The sequence below is a fragment of the Trichechus manatus genome, unplaced genomic scaffold (genome assembly GCF_000243295.1).
Source record: "Trichechus manatus latirostris isolate Lorelei unplaced genomic scaffold, TriManLat1.0 scaffold00017, whole genome shotgun sequence".
In the NCBI taxonomy this organism is placed as follows: Eukaryota; Metazoa; Chordata; class Mammalia; order Sirenia; family Trichechidae; genus Trichechus; species Trichechus manatus.
The window spans coordinates 25,750,287-25,776,595 of NW_004443953.1; the positions used below are offsets into that span (position 1 = coordinate 25,750,287).

The 26,309-nt window shown below is 38.0% G+C and overlaps 1 protein-coding gene across 1 annotated transcript in view; it reads right to left on the reverse strand.

Moving 5' to 3' along the window:
- FRK (fyn related Src family tyrosine kinase) overlaps window positions 1-21,647 on the reverse strand; it is a 116,785-nt gene extending 95,138 nt beyond the window's left edge. Inside the window, exon 1 of the mRNA XM_004372482.1 lies at window positions 21,277-21,647. Coding sequence (XP_004372539.1) covers window positions 21,277-21,647 — 371 coding nt within the window. The remainder of the gene's footprint in view (window positions 1-21,276) is intronic.
- Between the last annotated feature and the right edge of the window lie 4,662 nt (window positions 21,648-26,309).

Genomic DNA, 26,309 nt, shown 5'->3' on the forward strand with positions numbered 1-26,309 from the left:
ATTTTTCTTCAAAAAAATTATATATTACATATATAACTATATATTATTTCTACTTTATACATATAGTTTTATTTATTATATATAATTTCCTTTGTATATATGTATGCAGGTGTATATATATATAGATATATAGATTTTTTTCCCTAAAAACTAAAAATCAGATACCAAAATCTACACGGTTATTATCTCAGGATGTTAAAATAAGAGGGAATTTTTCTCTTTTTCTTCACATTTTTCAGTGTTTTCTGAAACTTTTTGTAGTAAGTATGTATTATTTTTCATAATCATAAAAAAAGAAAACCTATGTCCATTTTGAAAAAATAAAATACTAACATAACTAAAAACAAAGAAGTCAGCTTTGCTTCTCCCAGATTGAGCCTCTCATGCTGAAGTGGTACCTTTCTCAACCCTGCCTGCTCAGGCAATGCAGCCGGTCTGCAATGCCACAGCATCTCAACGAAGAAGTAAAACCTACAGAACTGGTGTAGCAGAAAGCACTAGATTCATGAGGTAGGTACACTAATCTATTCAATAATGCAGCATTCAAAAAATCTTTAATATGCATGAGGTATATTGATGAGTGTGCATAATTACTTGGCATTGTTATTGAAATCCATGTTTAAAGCACTTTACCTTGTTGATTAATGTTGATTAATACAGAACGTTGTTAATACATCTAAAATGTCACATAGTATTAGAGCAAACATGTATTCGTTTCTTTTTCATGGTAATATTTAATTTCCTAGGGAGAGGAGAGAAATATTTCTGAAATGTAAAGGGTAATTTTATATAGTGGCATTGTGAATTTGACTATTTTTCTCTATTTAGAGGTATATTTAGGCAATGTATATATTGCATTGAGTTCAATGAAAAAAATCTTTTTTAACAATTTAAACAAAAAAAAAAATGCAATATCAAGGATTTTGAGATGCCTAGGACTGAAATCTAGATATCTGTTTATTAATAGAAGCCTTTTGTTGTAATAGTTACAAGTGCTAGAGACTATTTTGTTCAACTCAGATTTTCCCTTCTCGCACTCAGCACCTTTGAGCAAGAAAGACTGTGTTCACAAGACCCTACAACGGAACACAGGCTGCCACATGTTAATGAGAATCAGTTTGAAGTGCCAGACTCAGGTGAAACAGCAGCACAAGGTAATTAAAAGGCCACTCTTCAATTCAAAAGTCTAAGTGAGAATAATATTCTTTCCCACAATATAAATAAACTGAAACTATGTTTGCTAATGTCTTGGGGGGAATATACATATGTTGACATGGACGAAGAAAGACATTTTCCACCTTAATATCAAAATCAATTATTTGGGGGTAATTTGGTCTGATCCTGTCGATCAGTGGTTCTCAAACCTTGTGGAGCAGGGTATTGCATTTATAACTCTATTTGAGTTAGTCATTTATCTCCCTATTTCTTACAAGTTTACTGAGAAATAGTTATTCAAATTCAAGGCTCTAAACAAAATTTTACAAAATAATTTTTCAACTACAGCCCCGCTTCCTGCTAGAACAGTCCTACAGCAGGAGTGTAGTAAGAGATGAGGAGAGAGATGAGAAATGAAGTCACAGAGGTAGTGGTGGAAATGGGGAATCAGTAAGGCCTTTTAAGGCACTAAAAGAAGACTCAAATGTTTATTCTGCGTGATATAGGAAGCTGCTGGAGAATTTTAAGCAGAGACCTGATATGATTTGGTTTGTATTTTAACAGGATCGCTCTGCCTCCTAAGTTGAGAATAGACTATATTTAGGGCAAGGGCCCAATCAGGGAGGCCAGTCAGGAGACCATTAAACTAATCCAGATCGAAAGATGATGGTGGGTCAAAATAAGGTGGTGGCAGGGGGTGTGACAAGTTGCTGATCTGTGGATATATGTTACATCTAGAGGCAAAATGATTTGCTGATTGACTAAAAAGTGTGTTATGAGAGAAAGTTGGGAGTTAAGGATGATTCCCAGCTATTTAGCCTAAACAAATGGAGGGATGGTGTTGCTATTAACAAAGATGGGAAAAGGTGAGAAAGTTTGTGGGAGGACTGTAGGAATTCGGTTTTGGAAGGGCTGGAAATATCTAGAATTTGGAAAGCTCCATTTGGATATAGACACTTATCAAGTATATCATCAGATAGACACATCCTGAGTTGGTGATATGACCAAGAAAATGAGGATAAACAGAAGAGGTTAGATCTCTGGGGCACTCGAATACTCAGTGGTCAGAGAGGAGAGAAGCAGCAGCAAAAAGATGTGGCAGCTAGTGGTGTAAGGGGAAACCAGATGAGTGGTTGTCCTGGAGATAGATTAAAGGAAGTGTGTCAAAGAGGAAGGAGTTACCCAGTGTGTTAAATAATGTTGATAAGACAATGAATGTGAGTGCTGAGAACTGACCATTAGATTTTGTGATGTGGAGTTTTCCAGGTGACCTTTGATGAGAGCAGCTTCCTGGAGTTGAGTAAAAGTCTAATTGCAGTGGGGTCAAGAGAGAATAAATCAGCAAAATCAAGATTGTGGGAAACACTACAGGCAAAAGAAAAGAAATAAATTGCAAGGAAAAAAACATGAGGGGGAATCCAGATTAAAAGAGATTAAAAGAGACATATCAACTAATTGTGATGTATGGACCTCACTTGGATCCAAAAACAAACTGCAAAACAAATCTGCAAAAATTTGGCTTCAAACAGACAAACTATAAAAAAAGTTTATGAGACTATGGGAAGTTTCATACTAACTGAATATTTGATGATACTTACGGTTATCTTATTTTTTTTAAGACTGATAACTATATTTTACTTATGTTTGTTTTTTTAAGAGTACTTTTAAGAGTCTACAAGAGATACCTACCAAAGAATTTACAGATGGCAGTTTATAATGTTTAGGGTTCACTTCAAAATAACCCAGTGGTGGGTGGGGGGACAGAGTATATGGATGAGATAAAATGGCCATGTGTTGATAATTGTTGAAGCTGACTGATTGCACAAGGGGGTATTGTTTTCTATACTTTTGTAAATGTTTGAAATTTTCCGTAGTTAAAAGTAAACTAAAGTAAGTTAGAGACAGACTGATAGGACAGGATGAAAGAGAAAAAAAAAAATAGCAGTCTGAGTAGAGGCACTTTTTCAAAGAACTTTGCTATAAAAGAGAGATTAATGTGCATTAGTCAGAGGGGAAGTACAGTCAAGAATTGTCTTTAAGGGTTAAGAATGTTGATTTTGTTTGCTGTGTGACCTAATGGCTTTCCAAGAAGAAACTACCACCACTACCCATTGCCGTTGAGTTGATTCTGACTCATAGCAACCCCACAGGACAGAGTAGAACTGCCCCATAGGGTTTCCAAGGAGGAGCTGGTGGATTCGAACTGCCAACCTTTTGGTTAGCAGCAAAGCTCTTAACCACTGTGCCACCAGGGCTCCCAGTATAATCACAGCCATTACTAATTCCTATCCATACATCAAAAACATACTTTTAGAAACCTTCTACATAATATTGATTAAAAATTGTTTCAAAGTTATAATTTACTAACACATTTGATTAGCAATGTAGTGTGCATCAAAACTAGTTAGCTCAGATTAAAGGCAACAAATGTCTGAATCAAAAAGGGAAGAAGCAAAAAAAAAAAAAGGTCATATAATTCATGTAGCTACTTCTTAAAATTAGACTTTCTAACTCATTGGCCTCTTAATAGACTATTGTTACTTTCCCTAATTCCCCACTGTACTGATATTTTTTTCCCCTTCTTTTTTTCTCATTATTGGTGGCTAAACTAGCAGGTACTGTTTCTGTGTTGCAGCAACTACCCATGAATAAACAGTGAGCAGGTGAATGTGCGTTTCTATGGTTTCTATTTACAGTAGAAAGGAGTATTCACAGAGATTGTTTGACATTTGTTATTTTCCTTTGTAATAGAAATCTAAGTATTCCTTTCTCCTCCTTTATTCCTATCCTCATTCTCCTTCATCTTCTTGTTCTCATTCCACATCTTCTTGTTCTCATTCCACCTATTTTCTTTCTCCCCATCTGGCTCTCTCTCTCAATCACCATTACTTCTAACTTCCATTAAACATGAATTAATTTTAGTCTTCCATTCTAGGAAAAGTGTCTGGAAAGAAAAGAAACAGGCAGTGGGAGATCTGTCTGCTCGTTTTTAATAAGTTTGACCAAATATTTTGTTTCTGAAAATAGATCAGCAATTTAAGAAGAAAAGACAAAGTTTCCTTCTCTGCTTGGACAAAGCCTCTTTCGATTACAAATCCTCTAGTAATAGGAATAGTTGACTCTTGTCTTTCAGCAGGGGCTGAGATTCATTAGATAAGGTAAACGCCAGGAATGGAGTGAACCTTGCCGATTAGTTGGGTTGCCCTCAGCAAATATACTTAATCTTCTGCTGGATCAAACTAAGGTAACTCATTATTATACTCCTATTTCTTTAAAGCAGCACAAAATTATAGCAACTAAGAGTTACTAAAATTATGATGGCAAATGGATAACTAAAATATAACTTTGAAACATAAGCTGAGATCATTTTACTCCTAATCGCTGTCAGTATGCCACAATGAATTTAGAATGTTAAAACAAAACCACTTTTTGAAATATTTTCCCAGAACTGTTCAGCAAAGATTCCTGGGTGATGTTCTTCCTTTGCATGAGAGGAAGATTAGTTTCTATTAACTTACTTTCAAAGCCAAGTAAACTGATAATACTCCTTTGAAAAGAAAAAAAAAGTATTTGCCCATTAAATAAATGAAATAGCTTTACAAAAGAAATATCAGTCTACTTAACTGTAAATGTAAATGTACAGACAAGTTAAGCAAGATGAGCTTTGTCCAAGAAAACTCAACATTTGAATTGTACAGAAACGTGTCAGTCTTCTCAGATCTACATTCAGCTATTTATTCCTTCAACTCCTCGAAAAGTGATTTCATATTCTATGTATGAGCATGGAGTTACTTTTATTACTATTAGCATAGTATTTCTTTGATTACTAAATCAGCTAATAATATTTTAAGTTTGCCCTAGTGGAGAAAGTCAGACACAACCAAATGTGTCGCTGCTTTATTTGCAGGACTTTCTGAATCACTGGAAGACAAGGCTATTAACTGACTCCAATTCCCTACGGAAGTGTTCTATTTTACCACCTTGCCTATAAAGCAAATTTTCCATCAACAACTGTAAAAGACCTCTTATATGGCTATTAAGTTGCTTTAACCTGAAATGCCCACAGTATAAATGTTAATTCATTTTTAGATCCCTGAAGTCACTTACTTGATTTCACTGTCTGTACCATACAGAAACCAAATCCATTGTTGTCAAGTCGATTCCAACTCATAGCAACCCTATAGGGCAGAGCAGAATTGCCTCACAGGGTTTCCAAGAAGCAGCTGGTGGATTCGAACTGCCAGCCTTTTGGTTAGCAACCAAGCTCTTAACTGCGGCACCACCAGGGCTCTGTCTGTACCATAGATATGTGTATTTTTCTGGGTTGTTTTCTTTTTCACATTGTGAAAGATAACCAATACCAAAGTGTAATAGATCATTTAGATGGTATAAAGAAGGTAGAATGAGAGAAGAGAAAGGCTTAACTTGCCTTTAGTGACAATGAATAGCATTTTATTTTCTTCACTACAGAACCAATATTAACCCATGAGTTCCTAAGTTGTATCTGGTTATAGTCTCCTTGTTGTAAATGTTTATGTAACACAAATGCAAAAACTCCAGGATTTTTTTTTATATATATAGTTAAAATAATATAAGACTCATGAACTTCCTTGCAAACCTATATTTGTCTGACTTATTTCCATACTTGCCACAGTATCCTTCCTTAGTCTTCCCTCAATTACTAACCATTGCATACTAGTATCTGTCTGCTCACCAATCTCCTTTTTTATTTTCCCTTGTTTCTCACATTCTCACTTTTTTCCTTAAATATTAACTTTATTTTCTTTTATCTTTTACTTGTGGATCTTCTGTTTGCTCCTTACATCTTCTTTTTTGACATTTATCCAAAAATTCACTTGCCTTTTTATCCACATTTTAAGCCATTGTGTCCTCTCCTTCCCTTTGTTCTCTCCATCACTTTTGCTTCTCCTGTAATGCACATGGTCTCACTCAGGGTTGAAAGCCTACCTATTTAAGGGCATTCTCCAGCCAATTTTGCCAGGTCCAGAGAAGACAACAGTGATTGTTACGGATTGAATTGTGTCTCCTCCTTCCCCCACAAAAAATATATGTCAACTTGGCTAGTCCATGATTTCCAGTATTGTGTGATTGTCTACCATTTTGTGAGCTGATGAGATTTTCCCATGTGTTGTAAATCCTACCTCTATGCTGTTAATGAGGCAGGATTAGTGGCAGTTGTGTTAATGAGACAGGACTCAATCTACAAGACTAAGTTGTGTCTTAAGTCAATCTCTTTTGAGATATAAAAGAGAGAAGCAAGCAGAGAGACATGGGGACCTCATATCACCTAGAAAGCAGCTCCAGAAGCAGAGCACATCCTTTGGACCTGGGGTTCCTGCACTGAGAAGCTCCTAGTCCAGGGGAAGATTGATGACAAGGACCTTCCTCAGAGCCGACAGAGAGAGAGGGCCTTCCCCTGGAGCTTACACCTTGAATTTGGACTTCTAGCCTACTAGACTGTGAAAGAATAAATTTTTGTTTATTGAAACCATCCGCTGGTGGTATTTCTGTTATAGCAGCACTAGATAACTAAGACAGAATTTGGTGCCAGAAGAGTGGGATGCTGCTCAAACAGATACTTAAAATGTGGAAGCAGTTTTGAAACTGGGAATGGACAGAGGCTAGAAGAGTTTCAAAGTACCTAACAGTAAAAGCCTAGATTGCCTTGAAGAGACTGTTAGGGGAATTATGGACGTCAGACAATTCTGGTGAGGACTCAGAAGGAAATGAGAAGAGCTGATACACCAGTGATGGCACAGATGGTGAGAAGCAACATCAGACAAACAGCAGCAGCAGAACCAGGAGACCAGCAAAAGACAGTGCTAGAGCTGACCCATGGAGTGAGAAGGCTGAGTGCATTTGCACAAGAGGCTTCCTGGGGGGGTAGGGTGCTTCCGGGCACTTATCAGTGGAGCTACAGAGCTTTGGAATACTTGCCTGAGCCAGCAGACATGGGCAATGAGGCCCAAGGGGCCAACAGGCCAAGGAACCAGGAAGCAGAAGCTGAAGAGACAAGGAACACAGGAAGCAGAGGTGCCTCAGACTCAAAGGGTAGGCCCAGGACCTCTGAGGTGTCAAAGCGGGGAGCAGACACTCAGACGGACTAGGAAAATGTGACCGCCCAAAGTCGAGGGAGCAGAGTTGCCATTCCAGTGGGCCTAGAAGGTGGAGCTGAAGTCCATGGCCGAGGGGCCTCCACTCAGAACTCCAAGAGGGTATGGCCAACACCCAGAGTCTGGAAGGCAGGGCTATTGTTTAAATGGTCTCAGAGAACAGAGGATTATTTACAAACCTTGAGGGCTAATGGAATGTGTTCTGCTGACTTGCCTGGTGCCTGTTATCCCTTCTTTCCCTCCAATTTCTCCCACTTGTAATGGAAACGTCTACCTCGTGCCTGTTCCACCATTGTACTTTGGAAGCAGATAACTTGTATTCTAGATTTCATTGATAAAGAGGAATTTTTGGACTTTGGACTTGGATTTGATTTATCACTTTTGCTATATGATGGGGTGAATGTGTTTTACATGTGGCAAGGCCATGAATTTTGGGGGGCCAAAGGGTAGAATGTTATGGATTGAATTGTGTCTCCCCCCTGAAAAAAAAAGTGTCATCTTGGCTAGTCCATGATTCCCAGTATTTTGTGATTGTCTACTACTTTGTGATCTGATGTGATTTTCCCAAGTGTTGTAAATCCTACCTTTATGATGTTAATGAGGTGGTATTAGCGACAGTTATGTTAATGACGCAGGAGTCGACCTACAAGATTAGGTTGTGTCTTAAGTCAATATCTTTTGAGATATAAAAGAGAGAAGCTACCAGAGAGACGTGGGGACCTCAAACCACCTAGAAAGCAGCTCTGGAAGCACAGCTCGGGGTTCCTGCGCTGAGAAGCTCCTACACCAGGGGAAGATTGATGAAAAGGACCTTCCTCCAGAGCTGACAGAGAAAGCCTTCTCCTGGAGCTGATGCCCTGAATTTGGACTTCCAGCCTACTAGACTATGAGAAAATAAACTTCCGTTTGTTTAAGCCATCCACTTGTGGTATTTCTGTTATAGCAGCACTAGATGACTTAAACAGTGGTGAAGCCTACACACATGCACAAACATACCAGCTACAATCCTGGAAACAAGGGGAAGGGCAAGGAGATGGTGTCAAACTCTCTAGCAGACAAGGGCAGACTCAGTTTAAATCAAAAAGGAATGGAAAAAAAAGAAAGAATGAAAGAGAGAAGGTAAGAGGCAAAAAAAATAGCATCAATCTGTGTGAAAGCCAGGAAAGCAAAATGGGAGCAATGTGAGGAAGTGGCTACAGTGAGTTTCTCGCAAAAGTTCATCAACTGTGATTCTAGCAAAGAACCTGCTATGTGTGGCTTAGAATTAGTCTCTCAACCAAGCTCAGGAAGATAGTCAAGAAATATGTTATTTAATTAACATATAGATTAAGATATAAAAAATTCTTTTGTTTATAATGTAAGATTCCTAAGATGTAACACATGTCTAGACTGATAATCATTCTCAGTCTCAGTTGATGTCGAGTTGACTCCAACTCATGGTGACCCCATGTGTGTCAGAGTAAAACTGTATTCCATAGCATTTTCAATGGCTGATTTTTCAGAAGATCACTAGGTCTTTTCTTTCCAGACACCTACGGGTGAACTTGAACCTCCAACCTTCTAGTTAGTAGTTGAGCTTGTTAACCATTTGCATCACACAGAAACTCCAAAAAACCAGTTGCTGTCTAGTCAATTCTGACCCATGGCGACCCCATGTGCTTACATGTTATGACCCCTACAAACACCCAATATATTCTTTTACAGAATAGAAGTAAAAAAAATGAGAGTGAAGGAGGAAAATAAGCCAAACTTAAGGTCAAATATAATTATTATGAATAAGCAATAAATTGAACTCTGAGCTTCCTGGTAGTTAAGAAAAAAGAAAAGCATGATACGTAATAAATTCTTATTACCTGCTAAAAGGAAGCAAATAAATTTTTCAAGGGAAATAAACCTTAAACTTTTGCCCATACTAAATTTTTGAACACAGGTTCTTACACTTTTTTAACATGATTCCTTTGAGAATATTTTAAAACCTACAATCTTCTAATTTGTCATTTTATTCTGAAAACTGCACAAATGTACATAGCACCAATTTTGGCATACAATTTTAGAGGGTTCAGGGACTCTCTCAAGCCTATCTTTGAACCTCTATAGGGTTACTAGCAGCTGGAATAGGGTTTCTATGAGTTGGAATTGACTCAACGGCAACGGTTTAGGGGCCCATGGTCTATAGGTTAAGGATTATTGTCCTAAGCAATTTATCTTGCAGAACTTTGTAGGGTTTTAAAAATCTTCGTGGGTAATGACAACCAAATTGCAGAAACCAACTGTTTTTACATTTCTTTTATTTATGTTAAAAAAAAAAAAAAAAAAACCAGCTGCCGCTGACTCGATTCCAACTCGTAGCAACCTCACAGGACAGAGTAGAACTGCCCCATAGGGCTTTCAAGGAGTGGCTAGTAGATTTGAACTGCCGACCTTTTGGTTAGTAGCCATAGTTCACCATAGCTTTTAACCTCTGTGCCACCAGGGCTTCTTATTTATGTTAGGAGCATAATATTAAAGAAAATTTCAGTAAAAATAACTTGGTAAGACCAGTAGAGTCATGAACTACTTTAGAGCCAGCATATTTGCTACCCTTTATTTTTCATGGCATAAGTGACTCCTAATCATTTTTTTTTTTAATTCTCTACAGAAGTTTACAACCTATGTACCCAGATGAACAAATCAAATAGCAGATCGGTTTATCATTCCCTTATTTTATTTTAGAGTTTACTAAAATATATGTCCAGAGTCCCCGTGTGGTGCAAATGGATAATATGCACTCAGCTTCTAACTGACAGGCTGGCGGTTTGAGCTCACCCAAAGGCATCTCGGAAGAAAGGCCTGGCAACTTACTTCTGAAAAATCAGCCACTGAAAACTCTGTGGAGCACAGTTCAACTCTGACACACATGGGGTTACCATGAGTTGGAATCAACTCAACAGCAACCGATTGGTTAACTTGTTAACATATATGCCCAAACAATATATTGTTTAGTTTTCTTTATATATGGACTTTAAAAATACAATCATATTCTGTGTAGTTTCTTAGAATTTTTTTCACTAAAACATTATGCTTTCATGATTCATCCATGTTGCTGCATGTCATTCAGTGCATTATTTCCACCATTGTATATTTCGTTAAGTAAATAAACCACAATTTATCCTTATCCTATCAATGGACACTTGGATTGACTCTATAGTTACGCTAATACAAACTGAGTTGCTATAAACATTTTCTAGGAAAGAAGTTTTTCTCTGGGGATGGGGGCAGGGGAGAAACTCATAGGCACATTATTAGTAATATTCTAGGTCGTGGTTTAAGTGGTTATATGAATGTTCATTAATAATTATGCTTTAAAACTAACCAGAAAGTTACATTTTTTTTGTATTTATCAAATATATTTTAAAATATAAAAAGTAAAAACAAAAAAAGATAAACTAGAATATTTTGTAATGCTAAAATTTTTTGGAAAACGGACAATGCTTTCAAAAATATCTGGAGTTTGATTAGGCACCAAAATTATCATGAGTGAAAAATCATCTGTTGAGATTCTGTTTCCCGCTAATTAGCATGTAACCATTTTGCTTTCTACCATTTAATCAGGATCAACTAAAGCAATAGCATGACTCATCATTTTCCTTAACTACTGCTTCCCTAAGTTAGCCTTTTGATAAAAGATAGCACAGAGTTCAAAGTGATTCAGCATCAAAACCAGTATCTGCCTGTTTTGCATAAACTACTGCACCACCTGGATACAAGCTGAGTCACTTCTGAATTGTTTTTATCTGAAGCATCACTGTATTTACTGTATTACAGTAACCTGAGGCAAAACAGAGAAACACCCTACAACACACACTGAAGCGTTTTTTAACCAGTTGAGGTAGCTGTTAACCTGACTCACTATTTCTAAGTTCTGATCCTGATGCCTCTCTAAGCTACTGTCCTATATCTCTTCTTTCCTTCAAAGACAAACTTCTTTTAAGTTATATACATATTTGCTGCCTCTCCTTTTAAGACTTAGGACTGAGCCCACTCTTCCTTCAATACAACTCCAAAACCTGGGAGTATAGCATCTGAAAGAAAAACTCTGATGAATTTTTCTAATTATTTTGGGAAGGCCAGATCTATTGTGTGAAAGATGAGCCCTCAATCTATTCTCATTCCACCTAACTCTCAAATGACAAATATCCAAACCCACCAGAGGATGCTGAATACCTATCAACTTTGAAACCCTGCAGATACTAAAACCCTTTGTAAATCCCAAGGATACGGGCATAGTCCTTTAGGACCCTGTAGACTCTGCTCTGAAAGAGAGGCAGCTGGCTTCCACTACTTCTTTTGCTTTCCGTCAGCTCTGATTCTCAGTATATACTCAAGTGCCATGTGTGCAGCCCTATCACGCAATACTTTTTTCATGGCTCAACCCAGCCTGAACCTCTCCCCACAAGCGGCCCAGGCAGAGCATGCAGTTCCCCTTCTCTCTTTACTGCATGCCATCATCCATACTTACTTTATAAAATTACTTTTTAGTGTCACCAACAATCTCCAGCAAATATAATGGTCTTTACCTAGTCCTCATTACCTTAATCTTTCTGGTTTTGGAATTCCTGGGTGGTGCAAATGGTTGATGCGTTCAGCTACTAACCGTAAGTTTGAAGATTTGAGTCCATCCAGGGGCACCTTGGAAGAAAGTCCTGGCAATCTACTTTTGAAAAATCAGCCATTGAAAACCCTATGGAGCACTATACCAAAAAGTTTGTTGAATAGATACATAAGCCCCAAAGAAACTCGTTTCTTTAACTACCAGAAAGGCCAAAGAGACTCTGGAGAAAGTGTCCTGAATCCTGGTTCACAGAAGTACAACAGGCACCTCCAAAAATTACTCTCTGGAGGTGACTTTAAAGGAGGCACAAGGCTGGCATTTGAGGGGTGGTGTCCCTACTGTGAAGGAGCACTGGTGGTGCAGTGGTTAAGCACTCAGCCGCTAACCAAAAGGTTAGCTATTAGAACCTCCCAGCTGCTCCACAGAAAGAAGATGTGGCAGTCTGGTTCCGTAAAGATTACAGCCTAGAAACCCTATGGGGCGGTTCTGTTCTGTCCTACTGAGTTGCTTATGGATCTGAATCGACTTGACGACAATGGGTTTATTCAGAAATAGCAAAAAGATAAATGTGAGATTGGAAAAGTATTACAGTGACTTTAAATCTATCAATAACACTGATCCTCAAGAGAAATCCTACAGAATTTTTCTGAATCATCTGACATTGCCAATACAGTATGCAACATTTGTGTTAACTGGAATACTTATTTCAATATAAGATTCTGAACGCCTTTCAAAATAGATTCCTAGTATAAAGTTTGAAAGTTTCAAATAATAGCATTTCTTGAACTGCATCTTAATTTTATCTTTAAAAAGGCACTGAAATCATGGAAATAAAAATACTTCTAGTTTAGAAATTTAGTCTAAATTAGAAAGAAAAAAAAAACCAAACCCGTTGCCATCGAGTCAATTCTGAGTAGAACCGCCCTATAGGGGTCCAAGGAGTGGCTGGTGGACTCGAACTGCAGACCTATTGGTTAGCAGCCTGAGCTCTTAACCACTGTACCACCAGAATTAGAAAAGGCACGTATAAAAATATGCATTATGAATAAAAAATAGAAGACATAAATAAGAATATCATTAAAGCATTTTAATACTCAATTCAATTTTTAAACTAAAAAAATCTTTAAAACTTTGTAGGAAAAAAATGACAGAGTCAAAATAATCTCACATAAGGGACAGTCTGTTATAGCATCTGAATTTAGCCAAATAAGCAACAGTGTGGCTAATACAAATCACATAATCTACATTTGCATGTATGCATCTTAGCAAAATTCTTCCGTTACATTAGTCTTCAAAGAAACAGCCACATAAACTAATACTAAAGTTGCAGGCTTCAGGAAAATAGCCACAAGGAGGCCTGAAACACCATTAAAACTGCTATTAATCTGCATAACTGCCCTCCCTAGAGAAACTGGCCCAGATTCTTCTAGTGCAAGTACAGACAGCCTCCATTAACAAATGAGAGTCAGAGAATGCTGCAGAGAAACCGGCAGCTAATTAATAAGAAAACTAGTAAAAAGAACATGTAATTATTTTGTTTGGTAATATTTTAGAATGTAACAGGGTAAATCTATTAATATTCAGCAAAGACTCAAACTTCCAGCAAGTACAAGCTGAAAATACTTCATATACACAATCATTAGAAATCATGTATGTTGAGCATAAAAATGGAAATTAAAAGTCTGGCCCCACCAACATTAATTTTATAAATTAAGCTTTGGTTTCCTGTCTATTTAAAAACTCAAGCCAGTAATTCATTCACTTGGACTATAACCACAGTACAGTTGAATATGTATATATGTGGTTTTTAGATGCCATTCCAATGGAATTTACAATTTGTTCCTGGCTTGATATACATTTTATATTACAAAGAATACTCGAATCAGTTTGTGACCTCTAAATATTTTCTCCAATTAATTTCTGGAATCTTGGCAATTACGTTGTTATTACCGTGAGTCTACCAAAAATTAAACATGCAAAATTCATTGAGAAAACAATGCAAAATGACGTGTGCCTTTAATGAAGAAACTCCTTAGATTTTCTTGATAGGTAAAAAAGCAACTCAGAGAGAAACAGCTGAAGAGGTGGCTCTTGTCAGCTGCTCTTAAAAAGATCTGAGATTTGTAGATGAGCAATAATTCATTAATTATTCATTTATCCAACCAATATTTATGACTTGCTCATTGTGCATAGGCACCACACTGAGCTCCAGGGCCCGAGGTGATGGCTCCCTTTCCACCTCCAGAGCTTATGGTCTCGAAGGAAATAAATTAGCAATTAGCAATGCTTATTGTATTCCAGGATGTCAGTAAGGGCTACTATCGAGAGGGAGGAATAGATTAGATGAGACTTGAATGACGAATGAGAATCAGGAAAAGAGGAGAGTATTGAAGGCAGAGAGAACAGCACATATAAAGATCAGAGGTGAGGAACAGAATGGGACAGTCACAAGACTCAAAGAAGCTCAGTGGGTGGGAGACCTGCTATAGGAAAGACTATTGTGAGCTGAAGCTAGAGAGGAGATGTGCAAAGTATGACCCACTTAGACAGAGATAAAGGAGGAGCTGTCCCCAAAAAATCAAACAGTTGCCTTCGAGTCGATTCCAACTCATGGCGCACCATGTGTGTCAAAATAGAACTGTGCCTCAAAGGGTTTTCAATGGCTATAACCTTTGGAAGTAGACAGATCGTCAATTTTTCTTCCGAGGTGTCTCTGGGTGGATCCAAACTGTCAACCTTTATGGTTAGTAGCTGAGCCTTTAATGGTTTCCACAACCCAAGGATTCCAAATAAACAATAAACTCAAAAAAACCAAACCCACTGCCATCAAGTCAATTCTGACTCATAGAGCAGAACTGCCGCATAGGATTTCCAAGGAGTGGCTGATGGATTCCAAACTGCTGACTTCTCAGTTAGCAGCCAAATTCTTAACTACTGCACCACCAGGGCTCCCCTAACTAAATAATAGGTAACATTTACTAAACCCTTACTATGTGCCAGGTTCTCTACAGTGCGCCCTTTCTACACTAATAGTCTCATTTAAGTCACATAGCAATCCTATAAGATAGGTGTCATTATTACCCCTGTCTTATAGATGAAAGACTGAGGCAGAAGGGTTAAATAATTTGTTCAAGTTCACACAGCTAAGTCATGACAAGGCCATATTCAAATCCACATCATCTGAGGCCATATTCAGTATTCTTAAGCATACCACAGAGTAGGCCAAAAAGATAATTAGAATATTTCATTTAAAACTCTGTATCACTAAGGTTTGCACCTACTTAAAATATCCATTAGAAGAACACAAAGATTGCTCTGACTTTTATTTACAATATAGAATTTTCACTGTGGTATTGGTAGTTAGAATATCTAACGGGAATTTTCTGAGCTGATAAACAAAGAGTATTCATGGAGGTAAAGTTGCTGGGGTTTTTTGTTTGTTTTTTTCCTCTTTGGAGCACAAAGACTAATACAGTGCACAGTTCACAGTAGCTGCTAATAAAATTTAATCCTACTTTGCTGTATAGGGAAGCCCGGTGGTGCAGTTGTTAAGTGTTTGGCTGCTAAGCAAAATGTTGGCAAGTTCAAATCCACCAGCCACTCCTTGGAAACCCTATGGGGCAGTTCTACTCTGTCCGATAGGGTCATTATGAGTCGGAATCGACTCAACGGCAACAGGGGTTTTATTGTTTAGAAGACTGTGTCTAGTTCGACTATTTCAGTTTGGTGAGATGGTTGAATTTTTATTTGTCAAAAAATAACACCAAGATATATCTACAAAGACAAACCAAACATACGAATGAATCTACTTGAACAAAGGCAAACTAGTTTGAACACAACAGAACTTCTTTTTTTTCCAATGAAAGGATTTAATCAAGTTGGAATTTAACTTCTACTCTATAAGACAGTAATTTAGGAATTATTCCAGATGACATAAATTGAGTTCCTTCATTAGTAATTCATTGACCATCTGAAAATAAAAACGTAACCGGTATTTTCACTGCAGAGAAAGAGTGGTTCTGAATGGCATATGGTAGTTACAATTTTCAAGACAGTATCAATTTTATTAATTTTTCTAGGAAAGAATAAGTGTGAATCCTGAGTTATTTTGATGATTCCATACTATGTCACTTTACTGTTTCTCAAATGAAATTTGAGATGCATGTAATCAAGTATTACTTCTATTAACTATTTTTAACTATTAACCAAACTCAAACTTTAACTGTGATTTCTATGCAGTTCAAGTGGCATCACATTTCTTCGCTTCTATTACTTTGCCATTATCCTTTACAATTTTATTTTAATTTATCAGTTAATTATTATTTTCCTTAAAAATATGCCAATTAATGTAAAAATTCATTATATAACAAATAGAGATTAAACACAGAGAGTAACATTAACATGAAAAATCATATGATTTTACCTGGGATATAAAGTTTTTGATAAATTATTTTAGCAACGCATTTGTCATATTATTATATTTATTTGAAAGTAAGTAACATATAATGACAAATAATTCAAAGGATAGGGAAAGTAGAATATATCATAATCCTATAGGTAATGCAGGTGCCTTGGTGGCCCAGTGGTTAAGTGCTTGGTTGCTAACCAAAAAGTTGGCAGTTTGAACCCACCAACTGCTCCACAGAAGAAAGATGTGGCAGTCTGCTTCCATAAAGATTACAGCCTTGGAAACATTATGGGGCAGTTCTACTCTGTTCTATAAGGTTGAAACGAGTCGTAATTGACTCAGCAGCAACAGGTTTGGTTTTCTGGTTTACAGGTAATACAGTAATTTAATAATATCCATTCTGGATCAATCTAAGGACATATAAATATGTTTTAGTTGATTTAAATGGTTTTTCCTAAAATTCTAATCTTGAATTTATCCAAAACAATTTAATAGACAGCCATATATATACTTAAATATAGAAGTATTTTCTTAGATATGAAAATCTTTTCTTAATTTCCATAAACTATGGTATTTAAGTATCCTTTGTCTGAAAGAAGAACAACTGAAAACGTATTGTTTTCATTTTCCACAAATATGCATTTGGTCTTCCTTGAAAACTAGCACAAAAGGAAAGAAATAGGTGATTTGGACAAAGAACAGTTGTGGGACTCATTGCTTACAGGTGTTTTTCTAGTGCTTGAAGCTTGAAGCCATTCAAAGTAGAAAAATTCTATTACATTAGATTGCTGTTGTTAGGTGCCATCGAGTCGATTCTCATTTATAGCAACCCTCTAAGATGGAGTAGAACTGCCCCATACAGTTTCCAAGGGGCAGCTGGTGGATTTGAACTGGTGGATTTGAACTGCCAACCTTTTGGTTAGCAGCCCAGCTCTTAATCAGTATGCCACCTGAATATTATGATGCTTATTTCTTTCTTTATCAATAGTACTTTTAATTTTTTAAACCACATTTTCCCATTAGCTTTCACTAATTTAAGGTTTAAAAACATTTTAAAATGCTAGTTGCATGTCCCAGCTGAGAAAGAAATCTCCGGACAACTAGGTTGAAAATGGCAAGAAACACTGTGTGATTTCACCTCCAATATTAGTCCAATTTAACTAACAGCTGCCATGGAGTCAACTTCAACTCATAGTGACCCCAAGTGTGTCAGAGTAGAACTGTCCTCCATAGAGTTTTCAATGGCTGATTTTTTCAGAAGTAGAGCAACAGACCTTTCTTCTGAGGTGCTTCTGGGTGGACTTAAACCTCTAACCTTTCAGTTATCAACCAAGTGGGTTAGCCATTTCCACCACCCAGGGACTCCTCCAATTTAACTACACTCTCATAAAACCGTGTGGACCCCACTTCAGGTATACTTAAATAATTAGGCAAACAAATATTTCAAACTCTTTATACATACATGATGCTACATGTAAAATATACTATGCTGATTGTATTTCTTGTCATCAAATATTACATTACTAGATTTTTTTAAATAAAAGCAATGAAATTAAAAGCCATATAAATCGAAGATTTATATGCAACTTCCATCCTATCATTCTCTGTGTGGAATTTAACTGTATCTTTAAAAATGCCATGAATAAAAATTCTAAGAGAGTTCTAAGTAATCAAACACTAATAGTAAAATTTTTGAGGGATTCCATGTTGAAGAAAAACACTCATCTATCAAAGGATCTAGGAATAAATTTAAGTTGAAGATAAATACAATGATTCTTCATACAAACAAAAATAAATAATTAATAATTGCTTATTAAATTACTTAATACAAGATATAAAGAAAGGGCTAAGTATTTCTAGGTGGAATACTAATTAATCAGTTGATTTATATTTTAACAATTGTCTAGTTCTTTCAAAATCTCTATACTTTCTAGTGTTAAAAAAAAGCAAAATAAAGACTAAAACTAAAACCTTCAACTCTTTTGCTCTATCACTCGAACCACTAATAATTCCAGAGTATTAATACTGTTTTCTTATGCAAGTCCAGAATAAAGAAATAAACGGATGAATATTAATATACATTACATTAAACTGGTCTAATTAGGAATTAGGTGATTCAATTTTTATTGGTTTCCCATTGTGTACTTATCTCATGTAAGTGAATATAAACTATAATTGTTACTTATTACTATTTACTGACCTCAATGTAGAATAAACTGCATTAACTTTCACAGTATTCCTAAGGGAAGATGAAGTATACAGTATTTTTACGCCAGTAAAGCACACCTTCTACATTTGTTTGCCAACTGCTCCCTCCCCCATGTAAGGTATTTTCTTAAGCACACTAAGATAATTTTGTTTTTTACAACAGCATGTTAAAAATAAAATTGGCATAGTGGCACTTAGGAAAATACTTCAAGGGGCAGGGGAGGGAACAGTTGGCAAACAAATGTAGAAAGCACATACTACTTGCGTTAAAAAGTGGCATGTTTTAAAAACTCACACAAGAAAAAACATTAAAAGAGGTTGTTTTTGTATAATTCCCCAGGTATTAAGGTGTTTTTTGAGCCACTTAAACACCCTCAGGCTAAGCTAAAATAACTTCTGTTTGAAATGTAGTAGAATTCTAGAGCTACAACTACTTGTACTAAAAGTACTGTAGCAATTTAGCAATATACTGGCAAGTACCCCCCAAAAGAGACCTGGGTTCGCAGGTGAAGGCCATGGTGTGCACTTAGAAGAAAACTGGTTGCCCGTGCTGACCAGGAGGAACAGCAGCAGCAACTTCTGGGCACCATCTTTTTTTCAGTGGATGTGAAGATATCAAGGGAAGTCCACCAGAGTGATTTAGGCTAGTAGTGACACATGCACAGAACCAATTCCAAGAGGAAAGGTCGGGAGCTATATGGAGAGGGAAAGAATATTCTTGGCTACGGATGGCCTCTGAAAATCAAAAAATAGCTACAATCCTCCAGTTGCCTTATTTTGTGTTTGTTAGGCAAAGATAGCCTAAATTAGTAAGGACACTGCACTCAAGTCTTTTATTCAGAATGTTATCACTTTTAGATTACTCCTTTTGTTTCACTCCACTTGCTTTCTCCAGTATTTATAAGTCTATCATCTATTAATGTAAGCTGAACTACTACATATGAAACATAAGAGCTCATGTACCCATATAATCAGGAAATCCAGAGGTCTAGAGAACTCAGAGGCAGGCCAAGAGAAAGCCCTTACAGATGAGAAAACTGAGGTCCCAAGCAGTTAAATGAATTGAATATACGTAAAAATTAGTAGTTTATAAATTCAGGGCACTAAATATGAATATTATAGTATTACAACATTATATGTATGTTACCTTGAAAATAAAACATGCATAATGCCACACCCTACATGGAAATCATGTAGTAGTGAATACACACAGATACACATAAGCAAACATTTAATGAATAAGTAAAGGTATTTCTTATAGATTATCGATGAAAATAAATGTTCTCATTTAAGAACTGATCAATTCACTTCATCAAAATTCTAAATTACAATTCATTTCTATTTAAGCATAAATTTTAAAATCCTCTTATCATTTATAGGTTCTTGGCATTGTTAAGAATCTCAAAAATCCCCTAACTACCTTTTTTATTTGGATTTGAGAGTTTGGAAAGTTGCAATAATGTCCATGGCTCCTCCTTAACATTTTACTCTTTGAGCCAATAAGAGGTGCTGCAGCTTGCATAAAAAGAAAAAGAGAGAGAGAAAGAACTGACTGCATGAGAAGATTCGTGAAGCCTCAGTGGTTCCTCAACTAAAATCCACTCTATAATTAGCCCATTTCCTGAGAGACACTCCCAGATTTGGGTTTCACAGGACAAGGCAGCAACAAAGTTGGGGCCAAAAACAGTCTCCACTTGCTTCTCAGCCTGCCAAACCCTAAGTACCCACTGTCAAAAGTGTGATTTATCCATTTTATATTCAACCACGAATAGCACCCCCCCCCACCCTTACCCCACACACACCATGCCTACTACTGTGCCTGGCACTTGCATGGATGAACGGATGGGTAGATGAATAAATACATAAAACCTTCCTCTTTTGTTCTACTATAATTCATAGAATTCATTCAATACAGAGTCTTTTTCTTCTCTTCTGAGGAAATGACCGTTGTTGTCATTATTTTTCTTGTTAAAACTTACTAAACGCCTCGCCAGTTTCCAATCATAGTAAAAACTGAAAGATATTGTAAGTTGGGTAGCATAAGGCGAGATTGGGAATTCAAAGAAAAAAATGTCTACATATGATTTCACTGGGGAAAATGTAGGTAAAAATTTTCCTGCTCTAAATGTTATATCTTCTGTTAGTTAGCCCTGTGTGCACTGTCAGAATGAAAAAGGATTAGGATTAGAGTTAGGGGTGGAGTTGTTGTATCTCCCTTGAATGCTTCAAAGGTTAAAAAAAAAAAAAAAAAAAAGGCTGGACATTAGATTTGAAACTGTAGTTTAGGGAAGTCCTATGATTTACCATTGTTAAAGTGAGGTGTGAGCTATTTTAAAGCCAAAGAAAAGGTAGAGTATTAAATGCACCGTTTATGTTGATGAAAATGCACCCCAGGGCCTGTGGATATACATACTGTAATACAAGTTCTTTCAACAACAACTACCAGCCAGGTTTACTCTCACTTGGTGGGGAAGGTGTATTTCAATTACTAGGTTCTTGCCCATACTTCCTCAAACTTTCTAGGCAGCTCTTTGGAAACTGGAAAGCCTGGTAGGGTAGTGGTTAAGTGCTGTGGCTGCCAACCAAAACGCTGGCAGTTTGAATCCACCAGGTGCTTCTTGGAAACTCTATGGGGCATTTCTACTCTATTCTATGGGGTTGCTATGAGTGGGAATCGACTGGCAACCTGTTTGGTTTTGGTTTTTTGGTTAGGTAGGGAAAAAAATTCATTACCCGGCCTCTGAGACTGGGAAAATAAAGTGTGGGTTTGTACTACTCACGGTTCTGCCTGTAGGCTCCTGTCCTCAGCAACATAGTTAGAAGGAATATAGCCCTGGAGTTGCTGGCCAGAGCCGTCTCCCCTTTTCTCCAGGTGTCTGGCAAACCACCAGCCCTCATGGGAAGTGTCCAGGATTTGGAGCTTGTCCCCTGCGTGGAAGCTCAGATCCTCTGCCGTCCGAGCCTGGTAATCAAACAGAGCCACGAAGTAGCGGCCGTGGCTTCTCTCAGGCTCCTTCTTCTGTGGCTTAGGAGCATCAGGGGGGCAATGGGCTCCTGGATTCTCAATCACCACCGGCTTGACTGCCTCCCGGAACAAGCAGGGCATACAGCGCTGCAAGTAAGCCCGGAGCCTCAGACAGACGTTGCCCATGGTGCTCTACCTGGTGGGGAGAAGGGGAGAGAGGCTTCTCCCTCTCCCCTTAATCTCTGTAGATCCACTTTCTCGCCCTTCACCGGGTGACTTGGAAATCACCACCGACTCACCATGCTTTGGAGAGTGTGCAAAAACCCTGTTTTAAAACAGTCCAGCAGGTCTGGCTACAGTCAACCCTCCTTTCTTCCTGAGGTGATAGCTGCTGCCCCAGAGCCAAAGCGTGGGGGAGCTGGGCAGCTGCTCAGTGGAAAGATGTCTTTTCTTCTTGTCTGCTTAAGAATGCCACAACAAAAAATAAAATTAAGAGGGCTTTATCTTGGCAAATGTCTGAGAACAGGAAAGAGTCATCTTGCCTTTTGTCCCAAGGAAAAGTTAAGAAGAGAAAGATATTAACTCCAGGTAAAATCTCCACACCTTGCCTTTGCCAGGGGCTGTCTCCCTGCTTCAAGTCTGTTCCAGTAGTTTGACCAATCTTGACCCCCACTGCTCTTGCCTTTTTGCTAATGAATAACCAACCCGCCCAGGCTATTGCCTTTAACATCCTGAGCTATGTACAGACTGTAATAATTTCTCCTTACTTCCTGGTTTGTTTTTGGCTGTGATCTAAATGGGATTCCTGACCGCTTCCCCCCCACCCCCTTGGCCCATACCCAAGATGGAACAGCGCCCTCACCAGGGAGCCATACTTAAAGCAATTGTCAAAATCACCCTGGAAAAACAGGCTCGCCCAGGTAGCTTTTTGTCTTGCTGTGTTCCCAAGTCGAAAATGCCTGTGATTTATTTATTTATTTATTTTTCCCCTACAAGGATGAGTAGGATTGTTTTGCCACCACTAGGGGAAACAAGAAGGCACATTAAAGTAATTAGGCTTCTATCGCTGGACAAAGGGAAATTGGGGTGGAATCACTGAGTCCCTATCTTTTTTTTCATCACTATAAATGATTTTAATAGCCTTAAAGTATATTCACAGTCTGGAAAAGTAAGAGAGCTACTCACTAAAGCTCTGAGAACCTGAACCACAGCTTTTTCCCACAGAGACATTTAATTCGGTGACCAGTGGAAAGAAAGAGTAGAAGACCGGCTCTGTGTGCTGCTGTGGAGACCCCTTCTGTTAAAATTTGACCTCCAGGTCTGTGCCAAAAAAAAAACAAACGAACAAACTCATTGTCGTTAAGTCGATTCCAACACATAACGACCCTATAGGGCAGAGCAGAACTGCCCCATAGGGTTTCCAAGGAGCAGCTGCTGGGCTTAAACTGCCAACACTTCAGTTAGCAGCCAATCTCTCAACTAGTTCACCATCAGGGCTCTGGGTCTGTACCAGTCCTTACTTTGTTGGCCAGAGCTCAGTGACTAATGAAAGTGAGATTAGGACAACTAATCCTACCCAAGCGGTTGATTTTCCTCTACTTCCCTAGCTCAGGACAGCTGTTTTACAACTGCGTGCTCTGGATCACAACAGCTCCTGGGCAATGAGTTTGGACAGATCAACACACTCCATTCCCACTAGTACAGCCAAAACCAAAACCCATTGCTGCCGAGTTGAATTGACTCATAGTGACCCTATAGGACAGAGCAGAACTGCTCCATAGGGTTTCCAAGGAGTGGCTCGTCGATTTGAACTGCTGAACTTTTGGTTAACAGCCATAGCACTTAACCACTACAACACTAGGGCTCCCACTAGTAGAGAACACTGCAAAAATTGCTTATGACTTGTTTTCTATAAGACATTATTAAAAATTTTATTTCTTAAAAACAATCTTTCAATATATTGGCAAAGCCTTGAACCTCATTAACCTACCTCCAGAACAAGCTCAAAAATCATGTTTTTTGTCAAGCTACAAGGCATTTTAGTTGTCAGAATAATCCAAACTCAAAAGAAAAGGAGAAAAAAAAGAAAGAAAGAAAACAGGGAACTATGGCCTTAGCCCCACCTGCTATTATCAATTTTGATTCATGGCAACCCTTGTGTTACAGAGTAGAACTTCTCCATAGCGTTTCTTGTCTGTATCCTTACAGAAGCAGATCGCTAGGCCTTTATTCCACGATGCAGTGGGTGAGTTCGAACCTGCCAACTTTTAGGTCAATAGTCAAGTGCAAACCATTTGTATTACCCAGGAACCTTCCACCTGGTATTAGGTAGTGCTAAAATCAGGCATTCGCAGTAAACAGACCATCCGGCTAGAACAAGGTCTAACATCACACCCCTAGGTTTCTTCAATTGTCTTCAGAGTCAGAGCAGAAGTAAAGATTTGGCAAGAATGGAAAAGCCAAAAGCTGAGCCAGGTGTTTTGTTTTTTAATTTATCTTATGGGGCCTAAAATAGAATATATGTTTAATTCCATACTATAGGCATAAGAAACCAAACCAAACCCATTGCTGTTGAGTCAATTCCAACTCATAACAGCCCTATAGGACAGAGTAGAACTGGCCCACAAATTTCCAAGGAGCGGCTGGATTTGAACTGTTTATCTTTTAGTTAGCAGCCAAGCTCTTAACCACTGCGCCACCAAAAAAAAAAAAAAAAAAAAACCCTTTGCTGTTGAGTCAATTCTGCCTTATAAAGACCCTACAGAACAGACTGGAACTGCCCCATAGGGTTTCCAAGGAGCAGCTGGTGGATTTGAACTGCCGACCTTTTTGGTTAGCAGCCGAAGGGCACATAATTATGCCATAAAATATAATATTAATTGTAAAAGCATAGGATTCTATTAATGCCCCTAAGCAGAGGGAGAGGTGCTGAAGTCTTCCTGAGATTATCTACTTGATCTATAAATGAAATATGACTTGCAGAGAAGTAATCAAAATCACTTTGCAAGTAGAATTTGAGACTTCAAAATTTTGAAGATTCTAAATTGAAATAGGCTTTCACTATGTTATGACAAGGCATTCTGGAAAGGGACAAACAGGCAGACCTGCACGGTACAGTCAGCGAACAAGTGAAGGAAATTGAAAAAGCGGCCGACCATCCAAAGATGTCAGGCAAGCAACGGCCTGAGAAAGCAGAGCTAAGGGGTGAGAAAGACAGAATTTCCTTCTGTCGAATAGTACCAGAATTCTCCAGTCACTCAAGCTTGAAGCTTTGCAGTCATCTTATACTCTCTCTCTAGTTCCTTTAAGCTAATCAATCACTAAATTCTGCTCAGTCTTCCTTCTCATTTATTCCATAATTTTTTTTTTTTTTTTACTCCTGAATGACAGTTGGTTACTAGACAGAAAATAGAAGAATATTCTTCCTAAATTATTCTAGAGGCCTGAGAGCTGGTCTACCTCCCTCCAGCTCCCCTCCATCTCTGATTCATGTTACATGTCACTCACAGAGCAGTTTTTATAATAGTAACAATGACTAATGTGATATTAGCATAGTGAGCAGTTTTTGAGGGCTTTCTATGTGCCAAGCTCTGTGCTAAGAATTTTACAACTGACATATCATTTAACTCTTATAAAATGAAGGACAAAAATACCTATGAGGAAGGTAGTTTTGTTTTGTTTTTTTCCCCCTTAATTTTACAGAAGAACTGAGGCTCACAGAGGTTAGTAACTTGCCCAAGATAACATAGCCACCAAGCAGCTAAACCATGAATCACACTCTGGTCTCAATCTGACCCCAGAGCCTGAGATTGTAACTTCTCAGTTTCACTGACTGAGAAAAAAAAAAAATTAACCACGTCATTCTTCTATTTAAAATCCTTCAGGAACCCCCAACACATTTGAAGTAAAACTTAAACTCTTTAGCATGACACACAGGCCTGCTAAATTCTTCACCTCACATCCCTTCATGCCAGCACATGTATCCTATGACACAGGCTCACTAAACTGGCAGCTCCCAGAATGCAAAGGTGCAACCTCCTTTTTGCTGCTTCATTGCATCCTCCTCCACCTGCTCCCCTGATTGCTTCCTTGTGATTCTTCCAGGCTGGGTTTAAGCATCACCTTCTCTGCCATCATAGATTAGAAGCTCATGTTCTATGCCCCTAGAACTTGGCACACAACTCTACTTGGTCACTTATTGAGCTCCCCTTGGTTCCCTTACTTGTTTGCTTTCCCTGAAAGAATAAAATTTCTTAGTCTGGAGTCTTCAGCGCCTAGTACAATGTCTAATATGTATGTGGTAGATACTCAATAAGTATGTGTTGGGTGAATGAACAGATGAAAGAAATAAGCAATTGGGGTGAGATAAGCACTTATGCAAATATTCATGATTGAGAGTGAAAGTTCTATAGTGGTGATATGTGAAAAAGGCTAAGGGGGCAGAGAAGAGAGACTGACTTTCTGTCTATTGCCTCTCTGTCCTTTTCTTTACTCTCCTATTTATTCTTCACTGATTCTTGGGTTATTTTGCCAGCCCCCTAAACCGGCTTCTCAACCTGCAGTCAATCTCCCTCCCATCCTTATGGCAAACTGCCACCACATTAATCTTAAATCACTGCCCTGCACAATAACCTTCAACAGATCTTCAATGCCTGAAAGATGTGGTTTGAAATTCAAAGCTAAAGAATACGTATCTTAACCAATCTTTATCAGATGTACCCTTTCAACATCACCATCCATTATTGCCTTACATTAGCCCTCTCATTCAGCCAAATTGGTCTACTGAGTCTTTCATATGCCTTGTCTATTCCCATAGCCGATCCTGTATCGTTTGTCATTCTTACTCTT